This window comes from Notamacropus eugenii, chromosome 1 (assembly GCF_028372415.1).
Source record: "Notamacropus eugenii isolate mMacEug1 chromosome 1, mMacEug1.pri_v2, whole genome shotgun sequence".
Taxonomy (NCBI): Eukaryota; Metazoa; Chordata; class Mammalia; order Diprotodontia; family Macropodidae; genus Notamacropus; species Notamacropus eugenii.
Window position 1 is genome coordinate 512,234,011 of NC_092872.1, and position 15,744 is coordinate 512,249,754.

General features: G+C 35.6%; 1 protein-coding gene across 1 annotated transcript in view; it reads right to left on the reverse strand.

The window, feature by feature from the left end:
- The window catches only part of DOK5 (docking protein 5), a 146,843-nt gene that overhangs the window by 77,712 nt on the left and 53,387 nt on the right, over positions 1-15,744 (reverse strand). Inside the window, exon 2 of the mRNA XM_072633499.1 lies at positions 9,718-9,825. Coding sequence (XP_072489600.1) covers positions 9,718-9,825 — 108 coding nt within the window. The remainder of the gene's footprint in view (positions 1-9,717; positions 9,826-15,744) is intronic.

The window sequence follows — 15,744 nt, forward strand, 5'->3', positions numbered from 1 at the left end:
AAAGTCTCCATACTGTGACAGCAATATTGTTTAAAGAACAATTTTGAGCAACTAAGTAATTTCAACTGTTGTAAATATCCATATTAACTGAAAACAACTTATGAAGGAAGATGCTATCTGCATCCAGAGAAAGAACAAATGAATAGATAGATAGATAGATAGATAGATAGATAGATAGATAGATAGATAGACAAATCATATATATGTGTGTATATATATATATGTATATATATATATATATACACTTGTGTCTAAAAGGTAGCCATCTATGGGACAGGAGGGGGAAGAAAAAAAGGAAAAGAAGGAAAAAAATTTACATGATAACTTTATTACATATTTAAAAGGAAGAGCAAGTTGTACATAATAGATTTGTAGTTTCAGGTGCAATCATCACCTTTTTTCATTCTACCAAATAAATAAAAAAATTTAAAAAGAGCCCAAAGTTGAACCAAAAAGATTCACAATGAAACAGTGAGCAGAAAAAGAACAAAAAACACATTACTACTTAGAGACATTCCATGTTCATCTAGAATGACCTCCGTGCTCCAACTCACAACAAGAAACTCATTTCCCATCTCCATGACCCATGACTAAAATGCTTACTCTACTCATTTCTGTTCTAAAAAACCCTGGATTCCTTCAAGTTAACCTCAAAATGCTTCTATCTATGCTAATGTATGAAACGAACAAAAGAAAATTAGAGACTGGGCATATCACACAATAGTCCATCTAACAAAAATGAGCTCACCCAAACACACTATAGTGTAGAGTCTTCTCATAAAATGGATACATACTCTACTATTTCCATCATAAGTTTTGACTAAGTCTAGAAATAGTTTGGAAGCATGCCACAGATTGGCAATTCAGATGTGACAGATTCCGATCCAGGAAGCTCTTCATGCAAGTTGTTTCCTTTTAACCTGATTTTTCAGTTGCCTAACAAGGATACTGAAGTTAGCAACACAACAGATTAAACTTGACACAAACTGTTCATGAGATGGGCCAAAGCACTTCTGGAACACCTGCTGTGTGCTGATCAAAAAGTCTTCTATCAGGTCAACCTCATACTGTGCTTTGAAGGAAAAAAGTATGGACTAGAGGAATGGATTGAATTGGGTAGGGAGAGAAGGGTAGGAGGAAGGGAGAAGAGAGAGTCCTGGAATACATCCTATATCATCAAATGGTATTATGGGATCACAGATCAAATGCTGGATGGGAGCTAAAAAGCCATCTAGTCTGATCCCTTCATTTTACAAATGAGGAAACTGAGACATAGAGAGATTAAGTGACTTACTCAAGGTCACCAGAGTCAGGATTTAGACCCAGGTTTCCTGACTCCAAATCTGTACTCTCACTATGCCACCTCCCTCCATGTCCCATATTTTAAACCTTCTCTTTTGGGAAAAAAAAATATTTAAATGGTATGATGACTAACATCAGAAGAATGAGACAAAATTAAATAGATACTTGCGCTCCTCTAAGTGACCTCTCTGTCCATCCCAGTTAGGACACTGATAATAATTTCAAGATAAGTCACTACCTAGAACCAGGCAAAGAATTGCAACACCTGGATGCCTAGTTTTCAGAGACTTAGTTGAACAACAGGGGCGCCAAGATAAAATAAACTACCAGTACATTTTTTTATTTTGTGTTCAGTGAACCAGTAACATGTCCATCATCCCACCTCAAGAGTATATAGCCAGTGTATATGGATTTGGAAATAGTTTCCATTTTCTTTGGCCCTTTAAATTAAATATAATAGCCAAGAACCCATAAAGCAAGCATGAAGAAGGTTATTTTCTCTTCTACTTGATATTATAACTTATGCTTGTTATTACTGCAACACCTTAAGTCTACATAGCAATTTTTTTTTTTTTAAGAACAACTAGGTGGAACAATGGATAAAGTTATTGGTCTGGACTCACTAAGACCTGAATTCTAATCCAGACTCAGACAATTACTAGCTGTGTGACCCTGGGCAGCACACTTACCCTCCACCTGCCTCAGTTTTCTTAATTGTAACATGGGAATATTAGTAGCATTTACCACCCTGAGTTGTTGTAGAGACCAAATGATATCATATTCATAAAACTCTTACCATAGTGCCTGACACATAATAGCCAGCAAAGAAATATTTATTTCTTCTCTCCCTTTCATTTTTCAAGCAATTTTCACATCTATTGACTCATCAGATTTTTACAACAAACCTTTAAGGTAGGCAGAAGAATTATTATTCCCATTAAATGAAGAAATTGATATCCAAATTCCCATTTGACAGATAAGGATGTGTATAGGAGGACCCATCAATATATTTCTTCTGTATTCAAGCAGAAAATAAATTCCAATAACTGCCTCACCAGTTTGGTTTAATTTAAATTGAAATTGTTGGCTTTGATTTTAATGTGATTTGACTTTCAGTCATCAGTCATTTTAAGAATAAAAATGAAAACCTAAGCAATCAAAATTATGAAATCTAAAGCCACCCATGCATATGATAATACACAAATCACTTTACTTCATTTGTAAAATGGGCAAATTGGACTAGGTGACTTCTGAAAGTTCTCTGGAGCTCTCATGGAAGGAAGGAAGGAAGAGAAGGAGAAGGGAGGGGAAGAGTAAGCATTTATTAAACTCTTATTTACCAAGTACTAGATACCTTACTAAACACTGGGGATACAAAGATGAAAGACAGTTCCTACCCCCAGGGAGAGTACATTCTGACAAGCTTGAGTGTGTGAGTTTGGGCATGGGAATGAAGATCTTCAGCCTGTAACCTTATTTTAAACTCTAGAAGTTCAGGGCAGGGTCCGGAGGGGAACGAAGGCAGACCTGTCGGTGTGTCTTGGCCCCTCCACAAAAGGGAAGCCCCAGTAGGAACTCACCAATAGTAGAAAGGTATGGGCCTTGTGGAAGGATATTGTGCCGTGATCTCATTTTTATTGTTCTCTGTGAAAGGATCCCATTTCCTCATAATAAATTCTCGAAAAGTGAACAAAGAAATTAGTTTCAATGGGAGAATTGGAAATAGGAGTTTCCTGGGGCTGATTGTTAAATGTTCTGGGGGAGCATTTATGCTTCAGGAAATGGCAAACTCTACAAATCAAGATTTGATTTATGTTTTGTTGACTGTCAACTTAAGAAAGTGATAGAGAAAATGTTACTCATGCAGATTAAACTAAAAAGTGTGTCATGATACCATTTTCTTTAAATTTTTACCAGCACAGCCCTGGTTGGAAACCATGATTAAAATCGCTGTCATCTCAGTATTATAGCAACTACACATCTAATCCACTTCAATACCTAGATATATGATCTTAGGCAAGTCACTTCCTTTCTTTAGGCCTCAGTTTTCTGTTCTAAATCCGATAGTCTGAAAAATAACTGGCATCTTCATACTATGCTAAGATTTGCAAACTCCTTTATAGACATGAGCTCATGTAATACTCATAACAAGGTTGTGGGAGTAAATAATTATAGGTATTTTACAGATGAGAAAACTGATGGTCAGCAAGTGACCTTCAAATACATAACTAGTAAATATCAGATAGAAGATTTGAAAACAGGTCTTCCCTAACTCAGTCTAGTAATATTTCCACTGCACCCTATGAGTCATTACTATGAGAGGGGAACACCATTGACATGATGGCTTAAGAAAAGTAAAACAAATTATTACATTTATATAGCATTCAAAAGCAGTTAACAATTTTTCTTATGTAAGAGCATCTTAAAAGATATTTCTTGGAGAGAAAACAGACAAGTTTTGTAACTTTTCAGTTTATCTTTTGTAACTTATCAGTCTATCTATAAATAACTTCCATTAGCATGTTATCTTCCTTTCTTCCTTCAATGAGAATTTTGAGGTCAACCCATCCAACTTGCCCATTTTATAAATGAAATAAAATGATTTTATAAATAAATAAAGCTTTAAATAAATAAGATTATAAATAAAAAAGACAACTTTTCTTCAGTTGTATTTTAATCCTTTAAAACAGGATGGATTTTGTGAGCATTTAGTCTTAGTGATTTCTAAAAAGTGAACACTGTACCTATGTTGGATAAAACGCTGCCTTTATCAGTGTTCCATATTTGCTGCAAGAGGGCAATTTATCCATTTATCTATACACCACACACACACACATATGCACACTGTACTATCTCTACTTCAAATAGCCTAATTTATTATTCACTTCTCATTTCTTTTGGAAATTATATAAATTAAAGAACTATATGAATTATATACAAATTAGAATAAACTCTGAAATCTTACTCTGGTGTGCTACAAATAACCTCCCAATTTTACAAACAAGCGTTATAAATTGTATAGACTATGGATAAAAATGTATTTCTCAGAAGGTCTTCAAATTCCTGCTCTGCCCTCAGGAGATTACTAAGTGCATCAGATCAGCAAAACTAAATAGGATGAATCTGCTGTAGAAGCTCATCAAGGGTTTTGAGGTTTAATGTAGATAATTCCTACTTCCTAATGCCTTTGAACTTTGGTTAATGGTGATTATACATGAAAGAATATGTGCCTGCCTATATTCTCCAAAGATTTACATTCAGAAATTTGAAGATAGGGCTATATTTCAGACAAAATGCCAGAATGTTAAGTGAGAGAAATATTTAGCCTTGTGGCAGGTTCCTGGGGGAGGGGGACTTAAGGGACAGAGTGGGGAGGGAAGGAATGTCCTCAGGTTGGTGATTGCTTCAGTGTCCCTTCAAAATCCTCATCACTGTTGGTGTTTTGTCTTTCCAATCATATCTGACTCTTCTGGCATTTTCTTGCCCAAGACACTAGAGTGGTTTGCCATTTCCTTCTCCAGCTCATTTTACAAATGAGAAAACTGAGGCAAACAGGGTTGAGTGACTTGCCTGGGGTCACACAGCAAGTGTCTGAGGCTGGATTTGAACTCAGAAATATGAGTCTTCCTGACTCTAGACCCAGCACTCTATTCATTATACCACTTAGCTCTCCACTCAACATTACATAGACATAGCATTGACTCTGGTTACTTCTATTATGGACAACAAAGTGGAGATTCACAATGAATACTAAAAGAACAAGATAAACGTTACTTAAAAGTCAAGAAAGAGTGGGAAAATAGTGGCCTTGTATCTTAATTTCTACAGGCAGGATTAATTTTTTCAGACCAGAAGAGTGTTTACAATAAGGAAACATCCACTACCAATGCAACATTGAACATGATCAATAGCTTCTAATCCTTAGAGGGTCACCAGAATCACTGAAAAGTAAAGTGACTTGACCAGAGTCTTCCAGTTCAGTAATGTTAGAGATGAGACTTAAGCCAGACTTTCTAATACCAAAGACCAGCTACTCATTATTGTACATCAGAGACCTAAAGACACAATATGGGCTTAGTTTCTCCTCTTTGAGAAAGCCAGAGACTTGAAGAAAGAATTTTATCTTATTAATTTGATACATTTTCCTTAAAGCAAAAAATACAAATGCAGCTAATTTAAGATAGCCTCAGACATAATATCAAAGCAGGGTGTTGGTGGTTTGGAGAAAAGAATGTAAAGCAAGTGGGAAATTATGCCCACAGTCTTCAAATATCTGATGAATTGCAATGTGAAAAAGGAATTATATTCATTTTATATAGCTCCAGAGGGCAGAATTCAAACCACTAAAGAGAAATAATGAGGCATACTTGGGCTCAATTTAACGAAGAGCTTCCTTAAAATTAGTATAGTTTCACAAGGGTGTGGGATCCCTCTTGGGTAACTGAGTTTTCCCATCACTCAAATTTTTTAGGATCATAAATCTAGTGCAGAAAGGGCCTTAGACATCATGTAATCCAATTACCTCAAGCAAAACCATGTGACCATTTAAAGAGAATGTTGTATAAAGCTAGAGTAAGAGACAAGATGTCTTTTTGAAGTAGTCTTTAATCTAAACAAATACTTATTAAAAACACAATATATACACAAATTTATACACAAAATGACAATGTCAACAAAAATGATTAATAATAATAATACACTTTAAAGTTTGCAAAGCACTTTATAAATATTTTCTTATTTTATCCTCACAACAATTCTAGAACAGAGCTGTTATTATTATTCCCATTTTACAAATGAGAAAACTGACACATAGAAAATAAGTGACTTGCCTAGAAGTACATAGCTTTTATGTGTCTGAGGCCATATTTGAATTCAGGTCTTCCTTACTTCAGGTCCAGCTCTATCTATTTTCCCACTGTGCCATCTAGCTACTTTAGGCACTAGAGATTCAAATGCAACCAAAAATATTATTTATTACTCAAAGAGCTTGGAAATATTTAAGCAAACACAAGATATGAAAGAAAACACAAATGATTATAACGATAAGAATTACAGAGTTTCAGAAGTGAAAGTGACCTCAGAAATCGAACCTCCACAAATTCTGACAAGTGGTCATTCAACTTATTTCTTGAAGTTGAAAAGATTTCCCAAAGGAAGTGGCACCTTAGATAAGCTTTGATGGAAACTGATGATGTTTCAAAGATGCATCAACAAATAAGGAATTCATCAACATGCATTTATTAAGTACTTACTATGTGTCAGGTACTATGCTTAGTAGTGAGGATATATACAGAGACAAAAATAGTTCCAGTCTTCCAGAAGCTCACATTCTAATGCGGAAGGTAACATATGAACAATTACACACATACAATATGCATAAACACACACAAAGTAGATGGAGTAAATCTCAGAGGACATGGCATGAGGGCTAGAAAAGTACTCCTGAAGAAGATGGGACTTGAAATGAATCTTAAAGGGAGTCAGGCAAACCAAGAGATGAAGAGGAGGGAGAAGATTCTAGGTATGATGGATCAGCCAATACAAAGGCCCTGAGATTAGAGATAATATATCATATGTGAGGAACAACAAGTAAGCCAGTGCAGTTGGATCATTAAATGTGTGGAGAGAACTGAAAAATAGGACGACTGCAAAGATAGAAACAGTTTAAGTTAAAAAGATCTTAAATGCCAATCAAAGGAATGTATATTTGATCCCAGAAAGAATAATGAACCACTGGAATTTATTGGGTAGGGAGGTGGTATGAATGAACCTACATTTTAAGAAAATAACTTTGGCAGCACAACAGAGGGTAGAAGAGTGTGGAGAAAACTGAGGCAAAACAAACTTCGCAGTAGTTTAGGTGAGAGGTTTTGAAGGCCTGTGTCTATATACAGTGTATACAATGACTGTATACATAGAGAGAAGGATATGTACAAAAGATTTTGTGAAGGTAGAAATGGCAAAATTTGTCACTAGATTAAACAAGTCATGTGGGAATGAAGAATTAAGAATAACACCGTGGTTGTGAGCCTAGGTGACTGGGAGAGTGATGGTGCCATTGAAAATAATAGGAAAGAATGGAGGAGGGGATGATTTGGTGGAAAAGACGGTGAATTATGTTTTGTCTGTGTTGAACTTTGGATTTCTATAAGATATCTTGTTCAAGATGGACAAAAGGCAGTTGTTGATATCAAACAGTAGGTCAGAAGAGAGAGTGGGAATGGATATATGGAGCTGAAAATCATCTGCATAAAGATTTTAATTGAATAAACAGAAATTGATGACATATCTAAATGAGATAATAGAGAGGGAAATGAGAAGAGGGTCCAGGTCAAATTGTTGGGGGCACACCTATGGGCAGTGAATGGAACATAGATAAAGAGTCAACAAAAGAGACTGAGAAAAAGCCGTCAGACAGGAAGGGGAAGAAGAAGGAAACAGCAGTGTCAGAGAGAATTCACAGGAGAATACAATCACCATTGCCAACTGCTGCAGAGAGATTGAGAGGATTGAGAAAAGACCATTAGAATGGTTAATTAAGATATCATTGGTAACTATGGAGAAAGCAGTTTCGGCTGAATGATGATGTTGAAAGGCAGATTGCAGAGGGATTAGACAAGAATAAGATGAGAGGAATCAGAAGCATCTACCATAGATATCTTTCTCAAGTTTAACTAAGAAGAGGAGGAAAGCTATAAATTGATAGCTAGCAGGAAGATTTTGTTGGCTTTTTTTTTCTGATGGGTGAAACATGGGTGTGTTTACATTCCAAGCATAAGGAACAACTTATGCGAAGGCATGGAGACATGGAATGGAATTTTGAGTTCCAGGAATAGCCAGTCAACCAGTTTGGGGACAACAGGGAGTAGAAAAAGGAATAATGTGAACTAAATCTGTAAAGGTTGGTTGGAGCCAGATTGCAGAGGATTTTAACTGTCACACTAAGGAATTTGCACATTCTCTTGGAGGCAAGTCCTGGATTCTATGATTCACTCACAGAGTACACAACATAGTCCAGTTACCATTTGATGACTCTAAATGGTAAGTTGATTCCATGGTGGTTCTATGTGTTTAACTGAAGACTGATTCCACAGTGAAGGAAAATAAAACAATTCTATGCATATAAACCTATAGAAAATGTTCATTCATATTCTTAGGAAAACCCAAGCTCCATTTTTGAGTCAGAAAACCAGCTTTCATGTATCAACCTTGGGAAATACATTCAGGAGGACAATTTCTATCTCAGGTTATTCAGCTCCTTAAAAGACATACTCACTCCAAAAAAATAATTCTGTCACCAGACAGAACCCAGATATTCACCAACCCCTTCCTAGACCATCTCTACAACTCTCCAGGGACTCTACAACTCCCTTCCACTTATTCTACAACTATGAGTTGTGAACCACAAGCTTTCTTGATTTCTTCCTTCCCCTCTTCTCCCCTCCAAGTAATCTATTTAATACTGAAATAAGACATGTGGCAGAGCTGACCGGGGAGCTACTTCAAATATGGCTTAAGATTCCATTTATTCTTGTCTTGAAGATTCATCTGCCCTGTTGCTAAATGTGTCCTCACCTTGTTTCTCCTCCTCCCAGCCCCTTGCCAACCAACAGGCCTCTTAAAATCAGAATTACCACTGCTATTTCCCTATAGCTCATTCAGAATCCCTGTGATTCTGAACTACTGACTTCTCTCCCTGTCCGGCTCTCCTCCATTCATGTCAGTCCCATCCTCCTGCATCCTGATCTCCACCCTACCCTTCTCCTGTGCCTCTCTGGATAGAATGGGCTTCTGTTGCTAGCAAACTGACCTTTATGTAATGATAATTATACTGATAATGATGATGATGATGATGATGATGATGATGATGATGATGATATCAATATAACACTTTAAGACTTGCAACAAAATGTACAATTATCTTATTTGATCCTTATAATAACCCTGGGGGATGGGTACTATTATTATCCCCATATTACAGACAGAGGTAAAGTTACTTGTCCAGAGTCACACAGTTAGTAAGTATCCAAGGTTAGATTCTAACTCAGATTTTTCTCATTCCAGGACCAGTCTCTATCCACTCTGCCATCTACAAAATAGTTACCAGGAATTAAGTTGTGTATGTTATATTTAATTTTAAATGCATATGATGCTTCCCTTCAATCAAATGTAAGCTCATTGAGGGTACAGACAGCTTTATTTTTGTTTGTATATCCTCAGAAGCATGCACAGTACCTAGAATATGATAAGTGTTCAATACATGCATATTGCTTTGTTGTCTTCAGCCTCATTAACACAAACTTCTACTGAAGTCACTTTCTCTGTTTTTTTGTTTTTGTTTTGTTTTTTGACATTTATCAGGAAATTAGGTTGGAATTCCCAGCTCTAAGTTTATTGAAGTAAATCAAACTTTACCTTGTGGTAACACCTGAAATATGCTGCCCGCTCATCTGAAAATTTCTCCAATCTCTTTGGACCTTTGCTTGAAGCTTTCTTGAACACTAGCCAGCATCTTTGATAAATCTGGAAATAAAAACAAGAGTGAGTTTGACATCTGTACTGACACCATTACTGGTATTTGCATATAATTGTTTTCTGTGTTTAGTTTTTCTCTCTAATTATTCACATAGACATGAATGGAATAAAGTAGCTCACACATTAAAAAAAAATAAAGGGTGTTTTAGAGGCAGAATTCTCCATTTTCTTCATGTTTTGATAAGAAAACCATTGACCTAGTTTGTTAAAAGGAAGCTTGAGGGACAACAGAAGAAAGGAAATTATTAGAAATAACCTAGAATGAGTCATAAATCCCTCTATTATAAGCAACTTAATTTAATGTCACAAATATAAGATCACTAATATTAAATAATTTTATATTATAGAGGATTGATACTATCAATGTATTATGCTCACGCATGCTCACACACATATACATACTCAACGGGAAAAGGGGATTATTTTGGTACAGAAACTTCTTATGCCAAAGCATTAGTAACTCATCTACAATTTATGTTCCTAGAGAATTGTTTGGAATACTGAAAGACAAGATGACTTGCCCATGACTATACAACTAGTATGGGTCAGAAGTAGGACTTGAATCTAATTCTTCTTGATTCCAAAGCACAGGAATTTTCAAATAATAATATTCTGTAAAAGTTTACAATTGCTGCTATGCTTTCCTTACAACTCCAGTGGAAGAATCATTATTCCCATTTTAGATATGATGAATAATTATTTTATTTATCTACTTAAAATATACAGAAATCTTGATTTAGTTTAATTGGATTCTGTCTTGCCAAAGTATGATACCTCATAGGGTTTTTTGTTCCCAAACCTTAAAGGCATGGATAGACTGAAATGTCCTTTCTTAGAGGTAATATCCACCCACTGCAAGGCATAAAAGTACTGGAAAACACATGGGCAGCTAGGTGGCACAGTGGATAAAGTGCTGGCCTTGGAATCAGGAGGACCAGAGTTAAAATCTTGCTTTAGACATTTGCTAACTGTGACCCTGAGCAAGTCACTTAAACCTATTTATTTCTGTTTCCTCATCTAGAAAATGAGCTAGAGAAAGATATAGCAAACCTTTCCAGTATCTTTGCCAAGAAAAGCCCAGATGGGGTCACAAAAATTTGGACATGACTGAAACAACAAAACAATACCAACACCACTGGAATATGTGTTATGTGTGGATATCAGTTAACATTGTTATTATATGAATGTATGAAAGGATTGTGATTTTTTTTAATATGGGAAACAAGTGTAAGATGACCTCTACCAATGGATATCATACAGTAACTTCTCTGTGACTTAGCGGAAAAGTCTGATGGAGCTTCATGAGACATGGAAAGTTAATTGACTTGCCCAGGGATACAGAGAAAGCACTTGAACCCAGATCTCCCTGATTCAAAGTCTATCATACTAACAAGGAGACATGCTTCACTGATAATGATGGGGGGGGGGGCAGTGAGGATAATGATGATGAAGATGATGATCTCCACTTAATGCTATAATGTAAATGGAAGTGAAAGACAAAAGGAAAAGAATATACATGGATTTTTACTCAATGATAATCTCATACATATTCCCTAATAGACACATGGCATGGAGGAAGAAGTATTTGAAGTCAAAGGAAATGAGTTCAAATATTGATTCTGACTTACTATCTACGTGTCCTTGGGTGAGTTCCTTCCCCTCTTTGGACCTGAGTTTCATCATCCGTAAAATGAACCAGCTGTACTAAACTAAGGTCCTTTATAGAGCTAAATTCTATGGTCCTGTGATCTCATATTTACTGCATGATAAATACTGACATCCATAGTCCTGGAATAGTCCCAGAGTAGGAGAGGGCATAAACCAAAAGGAATCAGTGAAGTAGAGTTCAAATCACTTTCAAAGTCAAAAGCTAAGCATGTAAATTACTATCAGTGCTAGTGTCTTCAAAAGAAAATTCACCTCTGGATGAAAGATAATGTTTTAATTGTTTTAAAATAAAAACTAAAACCAGAATCTCTATCTTTGAGTTGTGCTATTAATAATCAATAGGAGAGTGTGGTAGCATCATCTCTATCCTCTATGTCTCTAATAAAAGCTTTCCCTTAAATCTCTTTCACATTCAAAAAAACCACAGCCTAATGCTGTGATCGTGACATACTATCCATCTGGGAATGTATATAGCAGTCTGCCCAATAAGTAACACCAGACTGCCCAGCGATCATTTTAGAACAGTATTGTGTGAAATACTATTCTGAAAATTTGCCAGCACATACCAAGCCAGTAATTTAGATCTAGCTGCTTACTTAGGGTGACTTTTCCAATGTCATGTGCTAACAAATTATTTTTTTTTCATCACAAGAAAACTGGAAGAAAAACAAGTCATGAGGAGATTCATCTAAGTTTCATCTTAAGGAATCATCCAACATGTTCCAATGATGAAAATAAAATAATTCATTTAATTTAGAGCTAAAAGAATCCTTAGGGAATATCTAATTTCAACCCCTTATTTTAGAGAAAGGATACTGAAACTCAGACAGGGGAAAGTGACTTGGCCAAAGTCATAGAGGAAATAAATAATGGAATGGAGATTCTAACCCAGCTCTTTTGGATTCAAATTGAGCCCTCTCTCCATTATATTATGGTTTCTGCTCAGGGAAAAACACTTCTGTAATGAATGGTGCCTCACATCTTTTATCATGGATAATAAATTTAAGTACCAATAACACTATATTAGTTTTGAAGAGATAAAGCCAGTCAAAACTGGGTTATACTGCAGCATTGAAGAAGCTAGGCAACTGTAGCACAAAGACTTCAAAAAAAGAGCAAGCAAAAAAAGGAAAAAAATGTTACCCAAGCGAGATTTTATTCTTTTAATCATTGAAGAAAACTTTAAAGATCTCAAGATTTAGAATTGGACAAAATACTATAAATAATTTTGTCCACCTAACTCCTTTTTGAATGAGGCTCATAGAGCCAGAGATTTACCTGAGAAAACCCAATTAGTAAACATCAAATCTGACACTTACTTAAAAAGTAATTGCAAACAAAAAATTCTCTGGGAAACTGCTTCTTATTAAGAAGGACCTTAATCTCCTCAGGATAATACATTAGCATTTTCCTTATATTCAAACCAATGATAAGGTGACTGTGACCAGAGACATATTCAACAAGTGACAATGTGGTTCAGGCAAGAGCTCAGACTATACAATGAGAGTTTTGCAATAAGTGGAGATAGCACAGTGTAGTAGACAACACACTGGATACGAACAAACATGATTTTGCAAAAAAAAACAAACAAACAATAGATTTGAAATTAATGGAAAGATCACTGTATTTGGAGTACAGAGAAAGGACACTTTGAAGTCAATCGACCTGGGTTTGAATCCAGACTCTTCCATTTCCTATGACTTCAGGCAACTCATTTAACCTTTCATGGCTTCAGTTGTTTTTCCTAATTGATAAAATAATGGGTTTAAACTCTTAAAATCTTTTCCAATTCTAAATCTATCATCCTGTGAAGACAAAAAACATAGAACTGAAGCTGAGTTCCATGACAGTAATCTTTGGCAAGTCTCTTCCCTTCTCTGTGATTAAGTTTCCTTACCTGTAAAATGGAAGGGAGGAGGTGGCCAAACATTCTCTGAATTGTGTTAGCTCTAAATCCAATGCTGTCTAACTAGGGTTCTACATTACCAGTTTATGGGATCCTAAATTGGCTTTCTTATTATTTACTCTAGTGAAGAAAACTGACTTGAGACTGAGCACTTAAATTGTCTAGAGTACTGACACTTCATGAATATTTTCAAAGACTTGATGGAGGACTAGATGAAAGGAGCAACCAACCTTCAATGACCAAATTCAGTCCAACTCTAGGCAGTAATATGAAAAGAAAGAGGAAAAAAATCAAGTTGAAATACCAACTTGTTCATCTATAAACCTTAGACTGATCAGTCAATCAGCAAAAGTAGCTTTCATATCCATAAACAGAGAAGAAAAACACATATATGTTTGACATCACGTGACTTCCTTCTGTGGGCTCTTCCTTAGTTTTTTAACAAGGCATAGAATAAAACAACACCCAGGTATGGAATTGTTGATAGCTTCACACCAGATTATGAATGATTTTGAGGAATACTTCATATCTAATTTCTGAGTATACTGCATTCCCTGCTCCAATTTATCAACCTGCCCAAAAATCCTCATATTCTCCATTAAAAATATATTTATACACCTTAAGAACTTTGCTTCACATCAAAATCCTGCCTTTTTTGGCTTCTTTTTGAAAAAGAATGGTCTGGAAGGCTTACAAGTTTTTCTAGTGCCAAGTAGCAGCTGAACCTATCAAGAATTTATTTACTTGGAATTTCTCAATTTAGCAGCAAGTCAACAAATGATTCTTACAACAGAATTAGAAATTATACTTTTGGAGGCTTAATAAAGAACTGTGAAGGCTTGAGAAAACAACAATAGGGCTTTGGCAAAGAGAAAAAGGAATAAAGGAAGGGAAAGGATGGGAGAAAGAAGAAAAAAGAAGGAAAAATGTAGGAAGGGAGGGAAGAAATGCCCTTGTTGTTGTGACTACAATCCAGAAGAAATATGATCTCTAGGAAACATGACAAATTAATTCACTGAGACACAAGTGACTAACAAGATTTAATGTGCTTTTTTTTCAACAGGGTAACGAGTATTTTATTGAAGAGATATTGGACGAGAGTAGTGAGGGAAGATAAGAAACAACGTATTTGCTCTCTAATTGTGAAATGTCAGCAACTAATGAGCAGGTAGGTACAAAATTTAGTGATCAAAGACCTTATAATTCTAGAAATCACACTATATAGTTACCTATTCTATTTCTCTAAAACCCATTTTCCTCTATAAGATAAAATCTTTTGCTCAAGAAACAAAACATGCTTCTCAGATTCACCATGTATTCAGCGAATAGCCTTATTTTAATCAGGTTTTTAACAGCAGAAAAGAAGCTATTTCATGACTAATTATAGAAGGGTTGCACAGTGGGTGGGGAAGTACTTTCTCCATTCAGAGAAATGAAGAAACAACACAGTAGAGCTAAAACTTTGTAATTAGTCATCAGGTTAAATATATAAAAGTAGTTTGAAAAATACTTTAGACATACTCAGAGGAAGTTTATTACTACTATATAAAGAATCATCCTCTGCTATTTCTTTTTGAATTTGCTATATTCCATGCCCAGGAGAAATTAATGTTGTAAGACACAAACGGTGGTCAGTACATGTAAAGACTTATGTTATTACCTGTGTTTCCAGAAGCATTGATTTCTTAAGGTATACAATACTCTCTAGACTGGTAATTAGGTTCTACTATCTATATTTTAAAAGTAATGGGAATCTATTTTTCTTGTTGTAATTATAAAAGGCCGTTGTAACTAAACCAAAAATCCCTTCCTCTTTCCCATAGTCAATACCCTCTTTCCAATCCTACATAAATTGTGAGGAGGAGGATAATTTCAAGCAGTAGTGGCTTACTGTTCCAATGTATTCATTTATCCAGTCACCCTAGTTCTTACTCAGAGCCATCTTTAACTCCTCCCTCTTCTTCACAACCCAAATCCAGTCAGTTTCCAGGTGTGGTCATTACAGTCTCTACAACTTCTTTTAGAACAGTCCAATTCTCTTCATTCATAGTACCACTAACCAAGTTTGAATTCCTCCTTACCTTTCACACTGACTACTGCAAAAGCCTCTTAAGTAGTCCACCTACTCTGTCTCTCCTTTTTCCAAGTCATTATCCACAGAGCTGACAATCTGATATTTCTAAAACCTAGCTTTAACCATGTCACTCACCTGTTTAAAAATTTTCAATGGTTTTCTATTTGACTCTAGGGAAAATACAAAATCCTCAGTTGATCCAAAAATCTTCCACAATCAAGCTCCAACCTACTTCTCCTATAAGTACATGTCATATAAA